This window comes from Ahaetulla prasina, chromosome 3, assembly GCF_028640845.1.
Source record: "Ahaetulla prasina isolate Xishuangbanna chromosome 3, ASM2864084v1, whole genome shotgun sequence".
Taxonomy (NCBI): Eukaryota; Metazoa; Chordata; class Lepidosauria; order Squamata; family Colubridae; genus Ahaetulla; species Ahaetulla prasina.
In genome coordinates, this window is record NC_080541.1 from 86,052,252 (window position 1) to 86,079,267 (window position 27,016).

At 38.0% G+C, this 27,016-nt stretch overlaps 1 protein-coding gene across 2 annotated transcripts in view; it reads right to left on the minus strand.

Annotated features, from left to right (window-relative positions):
* PHLPP1 (PH domain and leucine rich repeat protein phosphatase 1) overlaps positions 1-27,016 on the minus strand; it is a 197,246-nt gene that overhangs the window by 51,937 nt on the left and 118,293 nt on the right. For both annotated transcript variants that reach the window (XM_058175660.1, XM_058175661.1), the window contains exons 4-6: positions 13,550-13,716; positions 2,210-2,356; positions 1,491-1,721 (exon numbers count right to left, since the gene is read on the minus strand). In XM_058175660.1, coding sequence (XP_058031643.1) covers positions 1,491-1,721; positions 2,210-2,356; positions 13,550-13,716 — 545 coding nt within the window. The remainder of the gene's footprint in view (positions 1-1,490; positions 1,722-2,209; positions 2,357-13,549; positions 13,717-27,016) is intronic.

Genomic DNA, 27,016 nt, shown 5'->3' on the forward strand with positions numbered 1-27,016 from the left:
TCCCTCTTCTTATACAATCTGAGGTTGTATTTACCTACTTATAAGAATTGTTAAACACCAGATGATTTTTATTATTTCCTGGTACGTAAAACCATAGAACTCAAAGAGGGTGTACTTTCTTTTTCACATGACTGTCTGTATATAGTGATAATATCGTGATCCAAAGCTCATTGCTGAAAGAGTAGGGCAGATTTTGCACCAAACCAGTTCATACTGAACCTCAAATAAACAAGGAAAGAGAACTTGTGACATCAATAAAAATTATCTGCAGAAAGCCATCAAACTGGTCACCTGAAATTTCTCTAAATTTTAATTCTCAGGGCTAAACAGATGAGATGGATGACTAAATCGCTTAATCAAAACACTGCTTTGGGATAAAAAGAAAAGTTATAAAAAAACTAAGAAAATAATTGTATCATATTAAAAAAATATTGCATTATTTTTTTCTTAAAATGTAGCACACGTCTTCTTTGTGAAATCAATATCCACTAGTAAAAAGGAGTTAATAGTGCTTTAAGAAGCAGGTTATTCCTGCAAACAGAAAAATAAATTGAAGCACTTCAGCAAAAATTGTGGAAATAAAACAATGCAATCCAATCTTACTGACAAATTTTGGGCAAATTAATATAGCTCCAATGTATATAATTATTTCAAGTTCAAAACTGCCACTGCATATGTATCCAATCCCTCAAAATTAAATCAGAATAATATAACAGGAATGAGGTCTTACACAAATATAGATAAAGGAGAATTGCCTGGTCTGTTATCATATCCATGGCCTGAAAAGCTTGTAAAGTTATGAGTTTCTGACTCTCTACAAATTTTCACTAAACACATTTAAAAATTAATAAGGAGCTACATAATAATTGCATTTTAACAATAATATGAAATAATATTTTAACAATGGGCTATATTAGCCTTCTCTTTTCTCATCTTTTCCAAAGTTTTCAACAATCTTTCCAATTGTCCCTAGTCAGAGGTCAGAATGAATTTCTAAGCCTATTTGGAAGTCAAAGAAAAGGTAAGGAAGTCTAAAGCTTTGGCTAATAATCAGTTCCCACAGAACCAATTGATCATAACAAATCAGTCATCAAAAGAAAGAAAAAATTAATATCTAACTGAATAAGTCAGTAAGACTGAATTTGAAAAGTACTGGTAAGTATTTCTGCTTAATACATTTCTCAACTGAAAGTACAGACCATTTAATAACAGCAAGCAATAATCTTGCCATAAAGTGATGAATTGTGTCAAAAATCAGCTGAAACCTCCACCATATGAATAAAAAAGCAAAGAAATGAAAAAGGTAATTAATTGGCAAGGAATACTCTGGCTGGAAAGTTTAATCATATGCTTCAAAGTATATGCTAATCACAACTAGTATCTTGAAAATATATTTTTTTTACAAAAGATAAATCCATCTTGGCTTGACACCATCTGTTAAAATAGTCATTTAACATTGATACAGATCTTTTTCCTCAGATGATACATACCTTAGATCTATATGTTTTATGTGTGGCATTTTTCTTAGTATTGGCAAACTTAATGTCTCCATACAATTTCCAGACATGCAGAGTTTGTCCATGGCAGTCAGTTTCTCCAGGACTTCAGGAATGTCACTGAATTCATTGAAAGAAAGGCCTAAATAACTAAGCTGATGCATCCTTTCCAACTCAGCTGGAAGGCTCTGGAGGAAGTTCCCATCCAACAAGAAGGTCTGTAAGCTTTTGATAAGAAGGAGGAAGAAATTTTTTTAAAAAATCACTTGTGAAAATTTTAGGTCATTAATCAATTATTTATGTCATGATTCAGATTGCTTTTAAATATCAGGCTCAAAATGAAGGTCTAGATCACGGCTGTCAAACTCGATCGTGTCATGTGACATCGTGATGTCATCACTTATCATGACTTTTTTGCCTTTGCGGAACTGGGCTGGACGTGGCCTGTGTGTGATGCACCCAGGCCATGGACCGCCAGTTTGACACCCCTGGTCTAGATCAAGGATCTCCACTCCAGCCTTATTATGAGATGTTCCTGCTCTTCAACTAAGCTCCCAATCAGTCTTCATATTTCCTCTAGGGTGATTCACTTTATGGGAGGAACCCACTAACCATTCTGTAGGCAAAGGCCATATAATTTTCTCCACAACCAAACACTGTTTGACAACCCACTGAGATTCAAACTGCTTTTAACATCTATGGTATAGACCTACTTGTTCATATCTCCAACAGCTGCTGGTATACTTCTGAGTGCATTGCAGGACACATTGAGCTCAGTTAAGGTTGGAATGGTGCACACCGCCAAAGGGAAATCTCCTAAATGATTGTTGGAAAGGTTTAAGCTCTTCAGCTTACTGAATCTAGAATAGAGAGGAAAAACCAGAAAAGGCATAACAGATTAATAAAAATAGTATCATAGGGAAACATGTAACTTAGAATACCTTAATACAGTTGAAATATCAGCCAACTATTATTTCTCCCAGTACTAGCCAAAGAGGCTAGGGTGATTTCCATTGTTGACTCTTTATTGATCTCTCATCACTTATACAAGCTGTAGACTTAAATGAAAAAAGGTATGTGCAGATGTTAATTTTATACCAAGTAAGGCAGCAGTGATCAAAATGCACAATGCTCAAGGGTGCACTAAAAGTTCCAGAACTATCCCAATAAAGCCTATAGCCTATTTTAAGATAGCAAATGCAGAATTTTTAAAGTAAATAAAGATTAAAAATCACTCAAGCTCTGGTCATCCCACGCATGGGACTATTGCAACACACTCCACATGGGCATACCTTTGAAGAGTATTCAGAAGCTATACAGCTGTACAGCTGACACAGTATGTAGCTGCACAGACAGTTCTTGGGGGCTCTAGGGTGGTCCATGTTACACCACTGTTCTGCGAGCTATACTGGTTGCCACCTTGCATCCAAGTTCAATTCAAAATGTTGGTTCTTACATTTAGAGCCCTTCATGAAGTTATCTAAGGAACCATCTCACCCCAATGGGGTTGGCCTACCCAATGCATGCACGGGCAGAAGGGACATGTTGAGGACGTTGCTGGTTGAGTAATTCTGGCAGGGGGTGGGAACGGGACAGGAGAAAAGCCTTTTCTGCTATGGCTCCCAGGCCTCAAAATATCATGCCCTTGAGATGAGATCTGTAACCCCCCTCTTCTTCTGACCTTTCAAAAGAGTCTGAAGACTTTGTGCTGCCAACTAGCCTAAACCCAATGGGGGCATGCCATTCTGGACATTGTTAATGGACTAAAACAAAATCTCCTCCCCATCTACATCTTGCTCCCTTTCTTCCCATTTTTGTGAATTTTAAATTTAGTGTTACTATTTATTGTTTTAATGTTTTATATAGTTTCTTTTACTGATTATAAGCTAGAGTCTAGAGTCACCTTTAGGCAAAATGGACAGAATGTTTGATAAATAAAATAAAATAAACATAAACATAATAGCAGTAGTATCACAGTTACAAAATTGGTCAAATTGGAAACTTATTATTATGATTGGTTGAACAGATGTTTAGACTAGATTTGGCATTTTTATCCACCTGTCGACCTGGGATCCCTAGATCCCTATTTCCCTAGACCTGGGATAGGCAGACGTTATGGTTTTAAAGGTATCGTCACAGGTTGTAAGCTGTTCCAAGTAAAGCTGTCTTTTGCTATTACTATTATTTTCATGGTTGCAATCTGTTAGATGTTTAGATTGGATTTGGCATTAGGTAGTTCTCAATTTACAATCACAATCTGGGCCAGAACTTCCATCGCTAAGCGATGCAATTATGTGGTCATTTAGCTGACCAGTTTTGCTGATGTCACTAAGTAAATCGCTGCAGTCAAGTGAATCACACAGTTCTTAAGTGAATCTGGTTTTCCCCATTGACTTTGCTTGTTGGAAGCTTCCTGGGGAAAGTCACAAATGGTAATCACATGACCCTAAGACTCTTAACAGTCATAGATACCTTCTAGTTGCCAAGTACCTGTATTTTGATCACATGACCATGGGGATGCTGCAACAACTGCACATTAAGGTGTAACTGCCCACTCTAACCACTATTCCTAATTCAGTTACAAAAATACTGTACAATTCTCTCTCCCCCCACCCCAAGTTTTCTTCTGCAACCATGGGACAAAAATTATATTTGATTTTTAAACAAAAACTCAAGGAACTGTTGTTCTTCTATGGTTGCCTGAGCGCCTCAAGATAGGATCCATGATTGGGAGCATAACTATGAACTTACACATTCCCTAGATTCCCTCACCCCAACAATTGCCTAAGTTATGAGTATTAAACGAGTTAAACATTCTTTGGGCAAAAAACATACTGCCTGACTCATCAGAAACATACCGCAAGGTTCATTAAAATGAGAAACTCATCATTAAGTTTTCAATTAGTAGCACTCATTAAAAAACAGTTTCTTAGTGAGAAGTTTTCTACACAGGGTGACTCCTTTTCTACAAGTTAATTTCATAGCGTTTTTTAAAACCTCTCCTTCAAACCTACCCAAGGAGAAATAATCCTTTTAATCCTTCTCAAAAATTTGCGCACCTCAAACTTGCGACAGCATCCTAAGAAGGACTCGATTTCAAGTAAAAGTTGAACAGGGAGGAGGATATGAAGAGATTACTCAAGAAAGCTAGAGGATAAACAAGTTATCAGGCCTGTTTCTGTACCCTACATTACCCAGATTACCTAACAACAGGGATCGTGAGGTATGTCATTGAGATAAATGGCTCAATGAAATGGTTAAAGGGCCCAACTGTACCAGGTTCAGACGGATAGAGGTTCAAAGTTCACCAAAAGGGGTTATTTTCCCTTCATTAAATCTCACATGATGAGGGAATTAATACACATATGCAGCGAACAACTGCAGCACCAAGAAAGCACTTTGAAAAATCAGCCATCTAAGAGGACTCTCTCAAAGTTAGCATCTTTCCTTCCCAACTTGACCCCTTTTCGGTCACAAAAAACTAGGGCAAATATGAAAGGAAGAGAGTTCAGTGCTAATGTTGAGGAAAATCCTACAGGAAAAAAAAAATGGAGCAGAAAGATACCTCTCAAGGAGGCCAGCCAGGTCAGAGAAATGCAATCTTTCTAGCTCTCAGGAGAAGATATTTAGGAATCTCAGGAAATCACAACTTCAAAATAGTTTTCATAGGGACACAGCTAATAAACAAGAAAAAAACTGTAATAAAGCAAAAAAAAAAAGCTTAATTGTAACAACAAAAAACACCTGAAGTGTACAAAAACATGGATCATAATTCCACCACACGGACCCATGTTAACTCAAACTAATGTCATCGTGGAGCAGCCCAAACCTGGGGAAACGGTCATGAAACTTTCCACCCCACTCCACCCCATATTTGTGTTGTTGTTAGTTGCAACATAAACAAAGCAATGCCAATTTATCGTTAAACTTCTTTCCCTGACTTTGTTAAATTTATCTGTTAATGTACAGTGGATGTGACAGTAAAGAAAGTGGGTAACTGTTCTAGGTTGCTTTAGGTTTCAAAATTAAAAATTGAATCATGTGGCAGTTTTTGTTTGTTTGTTGAGGCCATGCTAGCAAGCTGTGGGCACAACAGCACCACAGACTCAACCCAGAAATCAGATTAAACTCATCCTAGTAATATTGGGCAAATAAAACATAATTTACTTGAAGAAGTAAATCATGTCAGCAGGCTTAATCTTTCTTTCTTTCTTGAATGACTGGCTTCAGTAAGGAGATCTGACTTTGTTCAAACCACAGTGTAATGGTTCTGCTGGACAAAGAAATCACAAGAGATAAGCATTTTTTTTCAAAATGTATTTCAAATGATTTTCTGCACAATCAGTAAATCTCAATCTCACATTTAATTTTGAAATTTCCCCAGTATTTTTCAACCTAAGGTCCATCTTTCTTTTATCATTCTTCACTTCTTCTCCTTCTTATAAGAATATTAATGGTACATTATTTAATCTATCTTGAATCCATCAATTATTTTTTCTTTAATTCTTTAATGTCTGGTTCTCAGAGTCTGCCTGGACAAGTCCTTGAAGTTTTCTTGGCTAGGTTTTCAGAAATGGGTTGCCATTGCTTTTCTGAGAGACTGAGAGAAAGTGACTGGCTGGCCCAAGGTCACCAAGCTGGCTTTGTGCCTATGGTAGGACTAGAACTCATAGCCTCCCAGTTTCTAACATGATGCCTTAGCCACTACTCCAAACTGGCTCTCTATCAGATATATATCCAAACTATTAAATCAAAATTTCAATGTACTTCACTTAAGCATTGTCTGATTTCAAAGGAATGGAATTAGGGAGATTTCTATACCCTTTATGTTTATCCAGAAAAAAAAATCTAGCATTCTAAAAATCAACAATATTCTTGAGCACCTTCCTGCATTTACCATCTTTCTAAACAGATTTCAGAATAGCAGAAATTTGATGAACTAAGACAAAAGTTAAGTTACATTCAGTAGCTGGGGAAGCTGAAGGGAAAAAAAGGTTCAGGAAGTATGGTAAATCCTGTGAATCAATACAATGATTGGGCAGTTGGGAGCAATTCCTAGTAGAGGAAAATTTTTATTTATTTATTTTTATTTATAATTTAATTTCTATACCGCCCTTCTCCCGAAGGACTCAGGGCGGTTTACAGCCATATTAAAATACAAAGAATAAATAGCAAATTTAAAAAGAATTTAAAAACAAATATTTAGTAGGCCAATCGACTAAAACGGTCATAGACCGACATAAAACCCCTTAAAATTTACAGTTAAAATACACTTAGGCTAGTCCCGCTCGATGAAATAATAAAGTCTTCCGTTCCCGTTTGAAGGTCCGGAGGTCGGGGAGTTGGCGTAACCCCGGAGGCAACTCATTCCAAAGGGCCGGTGCTGCCACAGAGAAGGCTCTCCCCTGGGGGCCGCCAACTGACATTGTTTGGTCGACGGCACCCTGAGAAGGCCCAGTCTGTAGGAGCGCACAGGTCGTTGGGAGGCTATCGGTGGCAATATGAGAGTTATCTGAAGAGTCTAGCATAAATACGTACAGAGCTTTCTAAAATGCTGAGAGGGAAAAAGGGAAATGTGTAAGAAAAGACCTGGGGTAAATAACCAAGGCACACACTAAAAAGTGTAGGTACTCAGTCTCAGAAAACTAAAATGCAGTATAAGCTGAATAAAACAGCTTTTCAGGTTCCCCATGACAATATCCTATATTATATAACTCAACCTCAGCAATATTCCATAAACTATTACACATTTTATAAGAAATTTAATAAAAATTTATACCTTTATAAAATTCTATATACTCAAGCATTTCCTAGGCTCGCAAAATTTGGAAGATATAGCCTTCCTGGGTGCAAAGTGTAAAGAAAGAATATCAATCAGGATATAGCATCAAAATAACCTGAGAATTATTCCCTGACAGCCATGTAGGGTACGTTGCTTATCTCTTGGCCAAGGGAATCAGCATTGTTCAAAGACATTTTACATGGACATGTGGCCAGCATGGCTGAATGCCAAACATGCACGGAAAACTGTTACCTTCTACTGACATGGTACCTATTAATCTACTCACATTTGCACGTTTTCAAACTGCTAGATGGGTAGGAGCTGGGACAGAAACGGGAGCTCACTCAGTTGCATGGTGCTCGAACTTGAGCTGCAGCTTTCCGGTTGAAAAGCCCAGTGTCTTTAATCATTGAGCCATGGCGGCCCCTTTAAAAAATATGGAATTAATTTGTGTGTCATCCTTGATTATATTGTTTAGGAAGTTACTAAATTGGAGAATGAATTTGATATGGATAGTGGAGTAACATGAACACTTTGAATAAACTTTGCAAAGACTGGTTTATCCTATTCTAGTGCCATCCACATTTGTTGGGACTAGAAATACTAGAATTCCCAACCATTTGGGGCAATATATCTTGTTTCAACATGATACTAGATTGGAGAAGACTGCAGTACATTGTATAAAGAGATATTTGAGTCGTGGGTAAGATGTGGATTTTTTTTGACATCTTAAAAGACTATTTTTAAGCAGCTGTCATGAGAACAACCAGAAAAGAAACAACTAAAGATAATCCTACATGGTGGCCTGCACCTAGTGAGAGATGTGAGATTTACTGAATTGACTGAAAACAGTAACCGGTGTCATCAAAATAGGAACTAGAATGTTGAAAAGTTAAACATCGAGATTTGTTTTCCACCCTTCACGTAATAAAGAGCTTAAAGGTCATTAAATGACATTGAGATGCAGAAGATCTAGGATAGACAAATGATAATATTTTTTATAAGAGTTCTGAAATATTCCCAGTATAAAATAATAACATCCAATGTTAATAGCAATAAAATGGATTGCAATGGAGGTCACTGGGAAATCTGTCATATCTTATTAGAATCTCTAATGTATAATATTTACTGGGAATACAAGTGAGAGGGTATTATTGTACCATGCTTACAAGTTTCCCCTTTAAATCTAGTTAGCCAATGTGGGAGAAGAAAATTTTGGATTATAAGGCCCTTGCTGTGTTCCTTTCAATGAATTAAAGGCAACCGTGATATCCAATAATTTGACCAAAATATTCAGTCCATCCCATGCAGATTAAGATCTATATAAATTAGAAGTTTTGCCCCAAGTGTTTTGTGTATGTATTTTTGTGTGCGTGAGTCCACACATTTTTATCAGAAAGCCACACTCTTTTACATTGAAATTTCAAGAAAGACAGTTTAAACTCCTCAGGATAGTGTTGATTGCAATGCTTCACTTTAACATGTTATTTTCCTTATCGCAGCAGGTTTAGGGTTACTAAAAGATAACGCTCAAGGAATATAATATACTGCAACAACAAAAGCCTAATTGCTTTCTTTTTGAAGCAGACAAATCACCACAGATGAGAGATGAAAGCAGGAGTCCATCCAAAGTGCAAGTGTTTTTTTCTCTAGACAACAGAACCTTTGTACTCATGACAAGAACAGTCTTACAATAAGAAAGAAGAGTGGTTGGATACAGGAGGCATTGTATTTATGTAAGTAAAATGAAACAGCACAACAAGGATTATTTTATTATTCAGCTGCAAAAAGATTCCCTTGAGCAGACATACGCAACCTCTAAGAGCAGGACATTTACAGAACAACAATTTGTGGCTATATCCAGCCAAGCTGCTATACTGAGTTTAGGTCTAAAGCCAAGCTGCCAATCAGCTGCGCTGTCCTTTATTGTGCACTAGTAAGTGTGTTCCCTAAACGGAGAAGAATAAGTTGTCCTTTTATGTGCACAGAGTACAAAAGCTCCCTACCTCTTTCAAAGCACACCTTTCTACTGTGTTGTAGCAATTCAAAAGAAGTGTTTTAATGTAGCACAATTTTCAGTTTTTTTAGTCCAAACTGGCCACAGTAAAATCAGGAAAGCTGTAGCAGTTAAAACATTTTGGACATGAAGCTTTTTCATTAGAAAGCTGCAGTCATTGTTCCTTCTAAAAAGCATACACATTACTATGAGCATGGGGAACATGCATGCATTCACACGCACAAAGGATAGCTTTGTGGTTGATATCTTTTAACGCTCGATATAGTCACAGAATGCAAGAGATGGAAATACATTTAATCCAGACTCTGTCCAAAGAAGAATTAACCACTTTGTTACATAATAATTTTTGAATATTACAACTAAAAAAAAAAGAATCAATATAAATAAATAGAAACAGAAAGAAAAAATAGACAGTGAAAAAAAGAAAGAAAAAGATACAAAAATGACTTCCCCCTTCATAACAAATATAGGTAATTCTCGACTTACAACAGTTCATTTAGTGACTGTTCAAAATTACAATTTATAATTTATTTATTTATAATTACATTTTTATACCGCACCATCTCCCGAAGGACTCAGGGCGGTGTACAGCCAATATTAAAATACACATAACACTATGATATAAATATAATAAATAAACACTATTTAAAAAACAATTTAAAAACAAATATTTAGTGGCCAAATCACTAAAACGGTCGAAGACCGATTAAAAACCCATTAAAATTTCGCTAAAATACATTCTTAGGCTAGTCCCGCTCGGTGAAATAATAAAGTCTTTAGTTCACGCTTGAAGGCCCGGAGGTCGGGGAGTTAGCGTAACCCCGGAGGTAACTCGTTCCATAGGGCTGGTGCCGTCACAGAGAAGGCCCTCCCCCTGGGGGCCGCCAACCTACATTGTTTGGGCACCCTGAGGAGGCCCGCTCTGTGGGAGCGCACAGGTCGTTGGGAGGCAATCGGTGGCAGAAGGCGGTCTCGCAAATACCCCGGTCCTAAGCCATGGAGCGCTTTAAAGGTGATAACCAGCACCTTGAATTGCACCCGGAAAGCTATCGGCAGCCAGTGCAGGATGGGTGTTATACGGGAGCAACGTGGTGCCCCCTCTATCACCCGTGCGGCCGCATTCTGGACTAGCTGGAGCCTCCCGGTGCTCTTCAAGGGGAGCCCCATGTAGAGAGCATTGCAATAGTCCAGGCGGGAAGTGACTGAAAAAGGTGACTTACTACCAGTTTTCATATTTACGACCTTTGCAGCATCCCCATAATCATGTGATCAAAATTCAAACATTTGGCAACTGACTCACATTTATGACTGTTGCAGTGTCCAGGGGGTCATGTGATCACCTTTTACGGCTTTCTGGCAAGTAAAATCAATGCGAAAGCCAAATTCACTTAACAACCATATTACTAAGTTAACAACTGCAGCGATTCCCTTAACAACTGTGGTAAGAAAGGTTGTAAAATGGGATAAAATTCACTTAACAAATGTGTCACTTAGCAACAAAAATTTTGGGCTCAGTTGTGGTCATAAATCGAGGACTATCTATATAGACAATATTTATCACTTCTCTTAAAATATAACAAAAATCTTTTCTTCTCCCCATATCTCATCTCTTACCTATAAACAAATCTGTAAAATTCAGTCCTGACAGCAAAAGTCTATTAAAGGTTACCAGAGATAATGTATCTATTTTAATTTTGATTTTAAAAAAACCCCAATATTTCTTCTTTTTACTTTTAATGATCTTAAATTCTTAATCCTATCCAATAGCATCCTACAATTCGATTTCTTTCCATTTTTCCTTTGTTTCTTTTTCTGAAATTTTTCAAAAATTTTAACAGGACTCTTTTGTAAATTCCATATAAGAAAATTATCCCCGTTTGCTCTTTTGATTGGTTAAGACATCAGCCGGTTTAATTTGTATATCCAGTCTATCTAACATCTCCTTCCACATCATTCCCACAATCTGTCATTTTCAAATCAATTTCAGACCTATCCAGAAAAGCTTGCTCCTCTTCCATATCATCTTCCAAACACAGTGTCTATAATGGCAAACACGACACATTTTTTAAAATTAACTTCTGGGTTCGTTATTCACAAATATCCTTCAATATGTCCGATGTTAAATTATTTTGCTCCATTCTCTATTAGTAAGTCAAATCAAAATGCTCTTCTTCAATTGTAATATTTAATTCCTTATACAAAAATGGTGCCTCCAACCGAGCCTAACAAAAACCTGAAGTAGCCATATTCCAAGTCAGCAATAGTTACACAAATTAACAGCCTTTAGTGACGTTAGAAAACAGTATTTTACAATGTAATAACTGTCCGAAGTACCTGGGGGTAACATTGGACAGATCACTAAACGTCTGACAGCATCTGGAAAAAACAGCTGTAAAATTGAAAAGTTGCAAAACTTTACTGAACCGACTGGCTAAAACTAGATGTGCTGATACTAACACCCTACAAACAAGTCTTGGCTTTGGTTTATTCTACAACTGACTACTGTGCCAGTGTGTGGATTAACAGTGCCCACACCCAAAAGACCGATCTCCAATTCTGCCAGACAATATGTATCATCTCTGGCACATTGCATCCCACTCCTGTGCACTGGTTACCAATATTTTATAATTTCATACTGCCCCACATTAGAAGACAACGTTGTCTTCTCTGCAATCAGTTGTAAATGTGAGCTGGTTGCCAGGTCAAAATGCAATCAAGTGACCGCACAGGTGATGTGTCAGTCATAATTCTGAGAACAGGTTGTAACTTTTCTTGAGTCTGCCGTAACTTCGAAGGGTCATTAACCAACCGCTTGTAAGTTAAGGGCCACCTGTATTCCTTTTCCTGTTGTGTCCAACTAAGAATGGTAGCTGGCATATTTATAAACAACCATCCTGGTCACTGAAACCTGGTTGTAACAATCTCACCCTACTCAAGTTGGAAACAAACTCAGAGGCAATTTAAATGACAAGGCACAAACCACTAACTGCTTTACTATGTTTATTAACTATTATATCTTATTCCTACATTTTATGTATGTTCTTGCCACCAGAGAGTCCTGTGGCTATAATGAATTATTCAGTAACAAAGTTGAAGTGCGGTCAACCAAAATCAGTACATGGAACTAAAACGAAGTTTTTTCCTCCCTGGGACAGGAAGAAGCCTTAATCCTCCCTTCTAGTCTGAAGTGTACTTTCCTGGCAAATCCACTTGAAGTTAACAGAAAGATAATTAAATCCAACTAACGTTCTTTTCAAAAGGGACACGGTGGCTCAGTGGCTAAGATGCTGAGCCTGTTGATCGAAAGGTCGGCAGTTCAGCGGTTCAAATCCCTAGTGCCACGTAACAGGGTGAGCCCCTGTTACTTGTCCCAGCTTCTGCCAACCTAGCAGTTCGAAAGCATGTAAAAAATGCAAGTAGAAAAACACTTCTGGTGGGAAGGTAGCAGCGTTCCGTGCACCTTTGGCGTTTAGTTATGCTGGCCACATGACCATGGAGATGTCTTCAGACAGCGTTGGCTCTTCGACTTTGAAACAGAGATGAGCACTGCCCCCTAGAGTCGGGAACAACTAACACATATATGCGAGGGAACCTTTACTTTTACCTAACGTTCTCTCCGATAGTAAACTCTTTTCAAATTACATCACAAAAAATGCAAATAGTTTTAGAGGCAGCTGTTTGGATACAGTAAAGAAGGACTGTGTAAAGTAGAGGTATACTACTTTAACCAAGATCCCAACTAGCATTCACCCTTGTAAGCAACCATTTGAATAGCTAAAAGTCTTTAACAGAGACCCTAAAAGAAAGTAAATATTTCACATGGAAAAAGAGTTGATTCTCTATCTTTTGCAAGTAATCAACACCATACAAATAAAGCATATGCAGACAAGCAGAGTGGCAAAATCTGTGGGCCATTTGTCATTTTGTTTTGCAAGTGTAATTCGGTTAAATTTAGTCAATGGATCATTGTGGTTTTCTCTTTAGCCTCTACCCATTTTTAACGTGTCCTTCCCACAAATTCACCCATTGTAAAATATTGCTGCAACAGTCAGTTCCCACGATACCATCAAGTTATGTAAAATGGGTTGGGCTCTTGAAAATCACTCTGGGCACACACACTTGAGGTTCAGGTGAAAGACAGAGACTTAATACATAGCTAGAAACTTTTAAGGTATGGTTTAAGAGAGTTTAAAGCAACTGCAATCCTCCCCTGCCCCCCAAGGGAAAACGAAATAGATTAACAAGCTGTTTTACCTTTGTAGGTCATCAAGCCCTCTGACCATTGATGAGCTAGGGTTCAGCCTTAGGAAATTTTGCTTCAAATTGAGATGAGTGAGGTCCTGGCTATAAAAAAGATTGGCAGGCATATCTTCCAGGCTGCAGCATGAGAGATCCACTGAGCTTATTCGCTGGGATGCAATCTAAAAACAAATCATTTTTTTAAAAAAAAGTTAAAAGTGCTTATTGGCTAAGTAAGGATACTTTCCTGCTTATCAGATTAGTTCAGCTATAAAAGCTAAGTGTGTCCAAGGCTATTTTCAGAAAACAACGAGGGAGGAGAGTATCTCCTTAAATATTAATCTTTCAAAAAAAGTCTCATATTTATTTCACAGTAACTTTTAAGTTTCTCTATACCTGTGTCCTTCTGAATGGCCTGCACATGTTTATCAGCTAGAGAGTCTGCATGTGGAAAGCCATAGGAAATTAAAATGATGGAAGTAGTGTTGTTGCACTGTAAGCTCCATCCCTTTTGCATATCTGTTGTGACATCACACATGTAAAAGGGGGTAATTCTTTGTAGCCTGCGGATGTCTCTGTAGAAACATTTCTTTTTCTGTAGTTGTCTCTATTCTGCTCAATACACTTCATCTACTCAAAGATATCCTACTCCCTAGAACTTCACCTATTTTCTCCTGTTGTTTATGCTTGGAAATGTACTTCTGAATGCAACAAGCCTCCTTTATTTCCTTTAAGTTCCTCTTTCAAGCTCAGGAACACTTTAGGGCAGGGGTGTCAAACTCAAGGCCCGGGGGCCGGATCTGGCCCATGGGCTCCTTAGATCTGGACTGTGGGGCCGTCCTGGAAACAGCAAAGGACCTGCCTGCAGTGCTTCTGCTAGGGAAAATGGGCTCCCAGGCTCAGTTTTCAGCTGCCACAGCCTCCTGCAACCCTCTGCCAGTGAAAGCGACCCTCACAAACTCCTTTTTCACTGGCAGAGGGTTGCAGGAGGCCATGGCAGCCGAAAACTGAGCCTAGGAGCCTATTTTCGCTGGCAGAGCACTCAGGCCACCAAAGATGCCCCTGACAGGAGTGACATTGAACTGGCCATGCCCCCCCGCTGACATCCCCTCGAGGTCAAACACAACCCTGATGCGGCCCTCAATAAAATTGAGTTTGACACCCCTGCTTTAGGGCATTACCCTAGTTCCTATACCATAGTTAAACAAAACACACATGAATGAAACAATCTTATACAGTAGTGGCCAAAATTGTGGAAACCTTTTGGGAAAAGTGTATTTTCTAAAACTAGCTAATAACACTATTTTTTGGGGGGGGGGAGTAGTATTACATATTATATTAGTAGTATTATATATTAAATTATATATCAATGGAAAGATAATTTAATCAAAAATACACTTTTCCCAAAAGGTTTTCACAATTTTGGCCACTACTGTATACCGCTTGGTTTATCTCTGCATCCTTCTTCCCTCTTTCTTGTTTGTGTGTATTTTTTATTAGAAAAACACATGAGTTTTTGTAAAGCATTATGTATTTAGATCACTGTATATAAGCAAGTGAAACCACAAGTTTTTTTCTCATCCAAGAGAGCAGCTTTATGGATGAAACTGCAAAGAAATACAAATTGTCCTTTGTTAAAGTTCCATATGCTATCTCTTCTGATCTTTCTTTGATCAAAGAAAAAAAAGCAGAGAAAATATAGACACATCCTCTGTAGTTAGAGGCTCACAAACAGAATCCAATCCATTGAGTTTAAAGAGTTCTTCAACTACCATTGGATTTCTCTAAGGAATGAGAAAAGTATAGGACTGGGATTGTTTCCAATACAGGTAGTCCTCAACTTACGACCACAATTGAGCCCAAAATTTCCATTGCTAAGCAAGACATTTGTTAAGTGAGTTTTGCCACACTTTATGACTTTTTTTTGACAGAGCTGTTAAGTGAACCAATGCAGGTATTCAGTTAGAAAACATGGTTGTTAAATGAATCTGGCTTTGGCATTGAGGTTGCTTGTCAGAAAGTCACAAAAGATGATCACATGACCCCGGAGTATCGCAACCGTCATAAATACATGCCAGTTGCCAAGCATCTGAATTTTGATCACATGATCATGGGGATGCTGCAATGTGTGAAAAACTATTGTAAATCATTTTTTTCAGTGTGTTGTAACTTTGAACGCTCACTAAATAAATGAGTTTAAGTCGAGAACTACCTGAACTATTTGCCTGAGTTCTCTCCTCTAACTACTAATAAAATCTAAAGGGATGGAGGAAGATTTGATTTGATTTGATTTGATTTGACTGACTGATTGATTTACATGATGATGATGATGATTATATACTTTATTCATTAAACATGAAACTCAATCAACTGGATATTCAAAAATGCATCACGAATACTATTGACTGGTGCTAATGGTTGATACGGGTTGCTGCCAGCGCCCTAGGTATCAACCAAGTACCTTCTTAAGATGTACAATGTTCCAAGTAGCACAGTTTTTTGCAGTTGTGCTGGTGTTATTGCAGAAAGCTGCAATTTGTTGATGTATCTTATAAAATTCTTCAACATCGTACCAAATGCCCCAATGACAATGGCTATCACTGTTACATGTTTCATCCATAATTGTGTAGTTTCAATGGCCAGGTCGTGATATTTCATGGTTTTTTCCCAGTTCTTTCTCTTTGACTCTATTATTATTATTATTATTATTATTATTATTATTATTATTATTATTATTATTATTATTATTATTATTATTATTATTATTATTATTACTACATTTATATGCTGCCCAAAGCAATTCCAAAAACAAAGAGGGTTAGAGAGCAGTGAAAGAGCAAAACAAACCCTACAAAAGACAGCTTAGGTATGATTTCCCGAAGCACATGAAATACATTAAAATATGGAGAAGATGATTAACTATCATACTAGGAGTTTCATTAGTTTATTTCCAATTCAGCTAATGAGAGGGTAATAAAAGGTAAACTTAAAAAAAGAGAGAAGATTCAGCATCATTGCCTGGAGACTGAATGTTTCTCTACAGCAAATACCAGTAATAAGTGTAACAGACGCTTTCATGGGTGCACCAAGGGAACATAATTAATCTGATTTATTATGGTCTCCAACTTTCTTACTTGGTTCAATCCTCTATCACTTAACTAAAAGCTGAATATAAGTAACAATTTATTACAGAGGACACACAATAATCATTGAAAGCTATTCAAATGGCTGGGGGGAATTTTGTAAATGCTCAAAACTTCTCAAAATGGTTGCTAGGAGTTGAAAATGATTTAGTGGCATATAATTACGGCAAGTATGTTCTAGCTGCAGCATGATAACGTAAGCTAAGTTGTGTTCACACTAGAACCAACAAAGGAGAAAAAAACCCTGGAAAGGTAATCCAATATGGCTTGGAGGACACAATATTCATAATTTTTTGTCTTTCTGTCCGCCTGTCTGTACGTCCATACGTCTATCCCCCCACCCCTTGGGGTAAATAAATTTTTCAGCTGCATGTGAAAATGGCGGGGTGAGTGTGAGGATAATTTACAGAACTTGAAGTCTCTTAGGTATCTAAAACAAATGAATGGGGTTTTATAAGTTCACAAACTATCTAACATTAACAAAACATTATGGTTGCATTGGTTTTTTTTTATTATCCTTTACCTACAGTATTTATCATTCCATCAAACAATGGGCTATATGTATATAGTTGTATGTGAGCACATGTAAACACTCAGAGAAATATGCTTAAAATTAAATAAAATCTTTCTTGAACCTGATAATGTAGTTTATATTAGACATAAACATCAGGCCTCAGTCCTTTTTTCTCTCTCCAAAGGCAACAATCAAGGATATATGCCTTTAGCAACAATCTAAGAACGATCTTTATTACCATAAAATTAAGGAAGAATTTCTAACCTCAGGACAAGATGTGGTGATTCACAATACCTTTTGAATTGGACTTAACTCTGTGTGTATTTAGCTTCATTTGTTGCTTACCGCACAAGTTCTGTGCAGTACAATGTATTTTGTAGCTCAGATTTTACTACTATTAGCACTACTACTAAATTATTAATAGCAATAATCAAGGCATTGTAATTAATGTTACTAAATTGAAAAATATAACTTCAGTGCAATATTTGTTTAAAGAATGCAGTTTTAAAAGCTTAATCCTTAGCCTGACCCAGGTGATAGAGATAGATTAGCAAATTAGATTAGCAAATCAAAGCTAAGCCACAAAGCCCCCCTAAAAACCCAATGGACATACAGGTTGTCCTTACTTAGCAACACTCATTCAGCAACTGCTCGAAGTCACAATGCTGAGTGAGGAGACTTATAGTTGGTCCTCAAAACTGCAGTCATCACAATGTGCCCGATTGTGTGCCTGCAATCACATGATCATGATTTGGATGTTCAGCAACCACTTGCACAATTACAATGGTCACAGGGAACCACAGTCATGTGATCATCATTTGCGACCTTTATTGCTGGCTTCTGAGAAGTCAAGTCAATAGGGAAGCCATCAGCAGTCACATGACACTGCCCGTAACTGAATTGCTATTGTAAGTCGGCACAGTCATGTGACTTTTACTTTACAATCGCACTGCATAGTGACAAGGTTCCTGGTCCCAATTACAGCTCACTGAGGACTCCCTGTGAATTTGATTCAGAGGCCTCAACGTCTAAGATCTTACCTGCCATGAAATTAAGGATGCCCAAAATTGCTCCATTAAGGGTCAGTTTTAACAAAATGTTAAAGTGAGAAAATGTTAAGGAAGATTTGACAGACTCTAGCCATGATTTGAAATCTAGAAGAATTTGATGACACATTGCAGAACCTAAAGGAAGCTCTTAATGAACTTGGGTTGTTACTGTGAAGGTTCTCAGAACTTTATAATAGGGCTGTAAATATTGAAGCTATAGGCTCATTATCTTGACTCTAAATAAATTTAGGGACACCAGGATGCAATTATTGTTGCCACTGCTGATGGGTCATAAAATTGCACTGGCAGTTTTATGGGTCCAAGTAGAAACATCTTTCATCTGTTTCTTCTCTGACAAAAATGATTGGAAGGTAATATCCAGATATTTGAAATCTTTTTATTCGTTAAGTATTGCTGCTGATAAACTTCCAACTTCCAACTACGGCTACATTTTGCTTGTTGCTTGGGGATCAGTACTAACAGTTTTAGAGTAGCTAAAGGCCACTTCTTCCTTGCTATAAAACATGGAAAGCACTTGAAGGCTCTATCTTAGGCCTGCCAGTGTTGTACAAACCACACCTGCAATACAGGTAGTCCTCAATTTACAATAGTTCATTTAGTGACCATTCAAAGTTACAATGGCACTGAAACAGTGACTTATGATCATTTTTCACACTTACGACCATTGCAGCATCCTCATGGTCATGTGATCAAAATTCAGACCGTTGCCAACTGACTCGTATTTATGACGGTTGCAATGTCTTGGGGTCATATGATCCCCTTTTGTGACATTCTGCTATCAATGAGGAAGCCACATTCCCTTAACAATCGTGTTATAAGCTTAACAACTGCAGAGATTCACTTAACAGCTCTGGCAAGAAAGGTTGTACAATGGGACAAAACTCACTTAACAAATGTGTCACTTAGCAGCAGAAATATTGGGCTCAATTGTGGTCGCAAGTCGAGGACCACCTCTATTGGCTGACAAAGGAATGGAAATTCACAACATTGGAGGAAATTGTTTTCTCACTGAAGCTGATGAAACTAGAAACCTTGGACAAATATAAATCCAACGGAGGACTGCATTCTGGTATACAGGTAGTCCTCAACTTACAACCACAAGTGAGCCCAATATTTATGTTATTAAGTGAGTTTTGCCCCATTTTATAATCTTTCTTGCCCCATTTGTTCAGTGAATCACTATAGTTCATAAGTTAGTAACATGATTGTTAAGTGAATCGGGCTTCCCCATTGACTTTGTTGGTCAGAAGGTCACAAAAGGGGATCACATGACCTTGGGGCACAGAAGCAGTCATAAGTATGAACCAATTGCCAAGCATCTGGATTTTGATCACATGATCGTGAGGCAGCTACAAAGTTTGTAAATGTGAAAAATTGTCATAAGTCACTTTTTTCAGTGCCATTGTAACTTTGAACTGTCACTAAATGAACTGTTGTAAGTTGAGGACTACCTGTATATTATACACAATTATTATTTTTTTCAAAATCCTATTTGGAGTAAGTTCAATGTTTAGTTATGTGATTAACCCTAACCATGTGAGTATGTCCTAGGAGAGTGAAAGGAATCATCGTTCTATCCATCAGTGTCCCTCAAAAGATTACAAATTTCCAGTTATTCAGTTCCATAACAAACAAATCCACACTGTTAACTTGACATTTTTATCACCGTGGCTTTCTGAAACCTCAAATGAGATGCAATCAATCACACCATCTAAACGGGACAGAAAGAAAAAAAGAGGAGCTGAAAAACTAATTGCTTCTCAAGCAAACACCCAGGGAGCGCATACAAGAATTCATTCCTTTACTTAATACATAATAACTCAGAGCCAGTTAAAACTGTTTTTTGTTTGCTTATTTTGAAGCAGGGTCACATAACACCAGCAATAATGGCCTTCAAGTCTCTAATCGAAAGGCATAATCTAGATAACGTTAGAAATTAGAGTCAGCGATAAACGTTGACAACTTCTTCATGATCTCAGCTTCATGGTCTCAACAGCCTTGTATGCCTTCCTGTATTTTGGAGAACAATAAAAAAATAAAATAAAATAAAATAAATAAAAACATGGATGTCTGTGGGATTCGGGATGGCTCAGTTTCTTCCCCCATTATCTTGTACAATAGATTTATAGAAAGCTGCTGCCCTAATTCTTTAAAAATCAGTTTTCCTTTGATGTCTGAAGCAGCTGCTATGAATCACTTTTCAGAGCAGAATATTTTAGTTTGCCCTTAACTAGGTATGTCATTTGAAGCCTTCCAAATATTGTTGAATTGCAAATCCCATCATTTCTCTCCAGGGGCTCTGTTCCTAGGGTTTGTAGGAATTCACTCCATCACTAATCCACTGTTTCTTAGTTTAGATGTCACCAGTTTAAAAATCAAAAGTAAAATCCCACACGAGCAGACACATACAGAATCTATCCTCAGACAGCTAAACTAAATTTGAACTTGGCGATAGGATTCTCAGTTTAGAGAGACATAAATCTGATAGACATCCAGGATCTCAGCTCGGCCTTAATTGCGACTTACACTGTGACACCTTTCAAGTGATGTTTAAGGTGGCAAAAAAAGATCGCTGCCAGGAAAACAACATGTAACTTAGGTTCAAGTGAAGCATGAAAGCAAAACTGGTGCTTCAAATTTTATAATGGCATTGCCTCTAATGCATAAAGAAATCCTGTATCACACACACACAAAATCTATTTGAACGCTTTGTGTGTATTGGATGATTACTGCCCCAACTAGAACAGCAAAGAAGTGCAATTCGAAAACAACAAAGTTAAAAAAAATGCCAGGAAACAAAAGCAGTCTTTTAAACCAGATGAATATTCTAACCAATGCACTTTTTCATTTGTACCATTCTGAGACGAAGAAGACAAATCAGAGCTACCATTTTGAGGTGGTGGGGGGATGGAGTCCCTGGATAGCCATAACCTTGTTGTAGACCTTTTTTTTAGTCTACCACCTTCTTGTCGAAGGATGATTCAGTTGAGATACGAATTAATCTATCGGTGTTTGATAAAGCAGGACACGGAGAACTATATAGGAGCCCTGCAAATGTCTTGAGGAAGGGGTACATTATTTTATGTAGTCGTAACAGTAGCAGTACCAGCAGCATCAAGACCAGCAAAGGTAGCTACAAGGGGACTGAACTATAATTCACTGAAAGAGACGTACTCAGAATCTTTCAAGTTTATTGCAGAACTTGGTATTCCCTGACTGAGGAAACTTTGTGGTCAAGGTGAAGCCCTTGAAAAGACACTAGGTCTCACAGCTTCACCCAAGAATGGATAGCAGAGTTTGTTCAAGACCACTTCCAGCTCCCCAGGAAGACTTAAGAGAAATGTGCTTAACTGAAGACACGAGAAGTGCTAGTAACACTGCAGATAAGCTGTGCTGCAGAAACAAGAAATTCAACCTGCTATATATAACAGCCCCTTGTTGTTAAATTTTCGGTCTTTTTCACCTGTCCTAAAAAGGCAATCGTCTTCTTGCTGCTTGTTTCTTGACCATGAGTACAGAAGGCACCTGGACTGTCTTTTGATAAAAGGTTGTATCTTATCTATGGCTCTTAGTAGTCAGGCTTGGCAGTTTCAGCTCTACAGAGGAATTATTGAGTCTGTCATCTGCACCTCTATAACTGCCTGGTTTGGTTCTGCAACCCGACAAGACAGACACAGACTTCAGAGGATAATTAGAACTGCAGAAAAAACAACTCCTACCAACCTGCCTTCCACTGAGGACCTGTATACTACACGAATCAAAAAAAGGGCTGTGAAAATATTTACAGACCCCTCGCATCCTGGACATAAACTGTTTCAACTCCTACCCTCAAAACAATGCTACAGAGCACTGCACACCAGAACAACTAGACACAAGAACAGTTTCTTCCCGAACGCCATCACTCTGCTAAACAAATAATTCCCTCAACACTGTCAAACTATTTACTAAATCTTCACTACTATTAATCTTCTCATTGTTCCCATCACCCATCTCCTTCCACTTATGACTGTATGGCTGTAACTTTGTTGCTTGTATCCTTACGATTTATATTGATATTGTTTCCTGATTGCTTATTTGTACCCTATGAGTATCATTGTGTTGTACCTTAGAATTCTTGATGTACGTATCTTTTATTTTATGTACACTGAGAGTATATGCACCAAGACAAATTCCTTGTGTGTCCAATCACACTTGGCCAATAAAAAATTCTATTCTATTCTATTCTATTCTATTCTATTCTATTCTATTCTATTCTATTCTATTCTATTCTATTCTATTCTATTCTCTCTCACCAGGGGGCTGAGACTCTGAATTCCTCTGTCTGCTAAGGGAGATCTTGATAACTTGTCTAATGTTCAGTGTGTGCCATTCTTCTCTAATTTGGGGTTGGAGCAGTGCAAAGGCTCTCCTAGCCACAGTTGCCTTATGAATCTTTTAAAACGCACACACTCATTTGTTTAATGTGCTCCCCATTCATAGAACTGATAGATACATAAATTCAATATAGATAAGATAGATCTGGCTGGTATCGATAGATAGATCAGAGAGAGGTAGCCAGATAGTATTCTAAATCAGGGGTCTCCAACCTTGGCAACTTTAAGACTTGTGGACTTCAACTCCCAAAGCTGGCTGAGGAATTCTGGGAGTTGAAGTCCACAAGTCTTAAAGTTGGCAAGGTTGGAGACCTCTGTTCTAAATGTTAATTATTTCATGGAGGGCTTCCCAATTTTAAAGTCTACATCTGTGCCAGAATTGGAAGGGAAAAGTAACAGCTGCAGTATAGTATTAACCAAGACCTGTGAAGCTGATGGCAGAACACATCTCTCTCATCATTTCACACTTTTTTCTTCAGAGAACAAATAAGCAACTGCATGGAAAACAAGGCAAATTATATTATCTGTATTATTTTTCAATAAAAAGAAGTTAAGAAAAGAAATAATACAATGCAAGTGCGGCATCTAAAATACAGCTGAAAGATGAGATTAATTCAGACTTGCTCATTTGCTAGTATGAACTCTTGAGTGCAGTTTTCCAATATTTACACTTTTTAAAACCACTATAGCCATGATAGCAAACCTATGGCACACGTCCCCGAGGTGGCACGCAGAGCCACCTTTCCAGGCACGCAAGCTGTCACCCAACTCACCTGCAGTTGTGCATGCACGCATGCCCAAGCTGGTGTTCGGGTCTCTGGTGCGCATGTGCACAATTCAGGGGACCCAGCTGGTCTTTGGAGACCTCCTGTGCATGCGTGTGCATTTGCGCATGCATGCATGAGTACTTGTGTGCATGTGTAGACAGCACGAAAACTGTGTGCATGCGCAGATATGCGATTACACGCACAGCACACAGGGGGAGCCACACAAAACCTGCGCACATGTGCAGACTGTGCGACTGCGTGCTCAGCACACAGGGGAGCCATGTGAAAGCCATGCGCAGATGGTGTGGTTGCACGCACAGCGCACAGGGGCGCACGCAAAAGCCGTGCACATGCACAGATGGTATGGTTGCATGCGCAGTACATGGGGAGGAGCTGCGCATTAGCTGCTTCATTAGCTGTTCGGCACTCGGTGAGTAAAAGGTTCACCACCACTGCACTTTAGTATCCCCAAAAAAACAAAGCTTTAACTGCATCCTCATTTGGACATTTCTAGAGAGCAAGTATGGATAATAGTAGGGATAAAAAATCAAAACACAAATGCTAGCAAAGAAATTAGATCTAGCTCTGGTCAGAAATCTCACATGATAACTCTGAGCTGGTCTGTTATGGAACATTTATTTTAAAGAAGATATTTTGTCTGCAGGTAATCCAAGGCATAGGAAGGATCATAATGGCCAGACAATCCTCTAGTTATGTATACAACTTTGCCCTTAAAACCATGCACAAAAGAGAAACTCTTGAGGTACTTGGTAGCATATGAAAAGGAGATTTTTAAAAAATAATAACTCTCAAAGAAGAGTCCCAGTATTGAAAGCTTGACATAAAAGTATTCTATAATGCCTGCTATTCTGTTCTTTTTCCCCTTATATTCTCAATGGGCAGCCTGCAACGGGCTATGCATGCAAATATGTGGTACGTGTGTAGGGAACAGCCATCTAATCTCAGCCTTTTCAAGTAAGTGAGTAATTGTTCAAGTGGCAATACTTGGAATTCTGCATAATTTATGCTGTCTTGTATTGTAACAGAGGACAATCAAGTTGCCGAGTACTGTATCTTATTCTGCCTTTGTGGAGCTCGGCTCCAATGGTATGAGCTTTATTCTATGTATACCAGTGGTAGTCAACCTGGTCCCTACCGCCCACTAGTGGGCGTTCCAGCTTTCATGGTGGGCGGTAGGGGTTTTGTCCGATACTGAAGCACTTTCCTTTTTTTTTTAATTTAATTGACTTTTTTTTAAAAAAATTATAGCATTATTTAAAAACATTTTCATTAGATTTTCATAAAATTCTCTGTAACAATTTAAATTTTTGAAAATATACTATTTGTATCGCCTGCGCATAAATTTAGTTCACATTACGTAAGTGAAACTAAATGGCGCTATAGTGCGACCACAAACAAAAGAGCCTCGTCCCAGAATAGCTCGTGCATCTCCCCCCACACCACCCAGCTGTAACAGAGAAGGAGAGCTGGTAGCCGGTGCTGCCCCGCAAACCCAATCCACGATGTGCGAGAGGCACGCACAGACGACAATACACGGCGCATTACTGTAAACCGATGGGCGGTTAGAAAATTTTACTACTAACAGAGATACAAAAGTGGGCAGTAGGTATAAAAAGGTTGACTACCCCTGATGTATACTAGTATTTTCAGAGAAGAATAAGGAAAGTATAACATAATTACTCCCTTCTTCCAATTTGTCTGAGATATTTCCTTTCTAAATTTAATTAACCTGTTGAATATCATGTCCAAATTCTATATTCTATTGGACACTAACCAATCATATTAACTATGGCAGCTTCAACAAGTAAACTTCACAATCCATCACATGAGGTTGTACATGGCTTGATTTAAAAAATAATCAATATTAAGTGTAGTCTGTCGGGCTTTGAGGCGTGAACAAGAAGTAACTAACCAAAGCCACGGTGAATGTTTTCATATTTTTTCTCATAACGCTCCCCAAGAACAAAGGATTGGATTTCACACAACTCCAATCTTTCCAATAGTCTATTTATTTATTTAGGAAATTTACATGGCCGCCTACTCGCTCTCAGTGAAGCTAGGTGGCTTATAAGCAACAAGAACACAATATACTTAACTCAGCCCGTGGTGAGTTAAATGATGCCGTGTCCTTTCTCTCGCAGTGCCTCGGGGCTGTTAGGGGTTGTATGGGTAGCAACGGGTTGAAACTAAACCTTGGCAAGAGCCAGTGGCTCTGGGTTTGGGGTTTGTTGGCTCAGGGAGAATTGCCATCTTTGGTCTTGGATGGGGATGGCACTACTTCAAACAGACCCTGTGCGTAATCTGGGGGTTTTCCTGGATTTACGAATCCTGTTCAAAGAGCAGGTGATGGTCACAGCCAGGAAGGTCTTTGCACAACTGCAAGTTATGTGCCAGTTATGCCTTTTCCTGGACCGGCAATCCCTACTCATAGTCACTCGTGCCTTAGTCACTTCCTGTCTTGACTACTCCAACAAGCTCTACATGGGGCTGCTCTTGAACACAGCATAATTGGAAAAAATTTGCACATATTAATTGCAAACTCGCCACTTTAAGACACATATATAATGAAACACAGCATTATAATGAAACATAGCATTATAAATTGACAGGAATGTATGCTTTATCCTGCAAAGTCAAAATTCTCAACATCAGTAACCACCAAGTTTTTCATAAGCAAGCATTATAATGAAATGATCTTTTAAAAAATCCTAAGACTCTTTTTGCTTCAATAGACAGGGATTTATTCCCTTGGGAACAAAAAAATATTAGTTTCCCCTACCTGTTCTTGCTGATGTAATGAAATAAGTGACTAAATTTAAGTGACCCAAAGATATTGATATTTAGCACTATCAATTTATGTCTTGATAAGCAGTTGATTTGCTAGCAGAATCAAACTAATTAAAATGTCTACTTAGAAAGAACCAAAGAAAGTTCAATTAGATTAAATAGATTTGGTTTTTCTCTCCAAGTAAAGCTTGATTACTGGTAATATTTACGTTAGTCTAGTAAACAGCAAGATTTTTTTTTACCAAATTGTAATAGTTTAAATTCTCCTAAGCTTAGAAGACCATAATTCCAATTAGAATTATTCCAAGGGAATTGATTTATTTTCCTTTCCTGTTCTGTTTTATTAGAATTCATCTAGTAGTACTACCAGTAGATGAATTATTCATCTAGCATAATTATTTTTGCATCATACCCATGCCCAACTGTGAACCATTTTATCGTTCAGTGGACTGTCCTCAAATTATATCTTAATATTGTCAACCATGAAGGTGAATTCTTTTTTTTTCCTGTTAAAGAAGAATCATCCATATGTTCAATGCATTTGCAGAAATGAAAATTCAGTGTCATTTTAACTTTGCTAATTTGCAAGGCAGCACAAGCAACATAAAGTAAAGGCAAATCCATGAACCCACTTTTTTTCATTTACCGTTATGGATATAATGTGGCTTATTCAACAAGCCATGTAAAAATATTCTGCTTTAGCATTATGTGTGAATACAGCATGAAGAAAGTGATATACTCCCAATGTTAAGGGTTTAAATTTGTTAAGAATACTGATTGGCTTTGTTAAACAAAGATAAGGGGGGG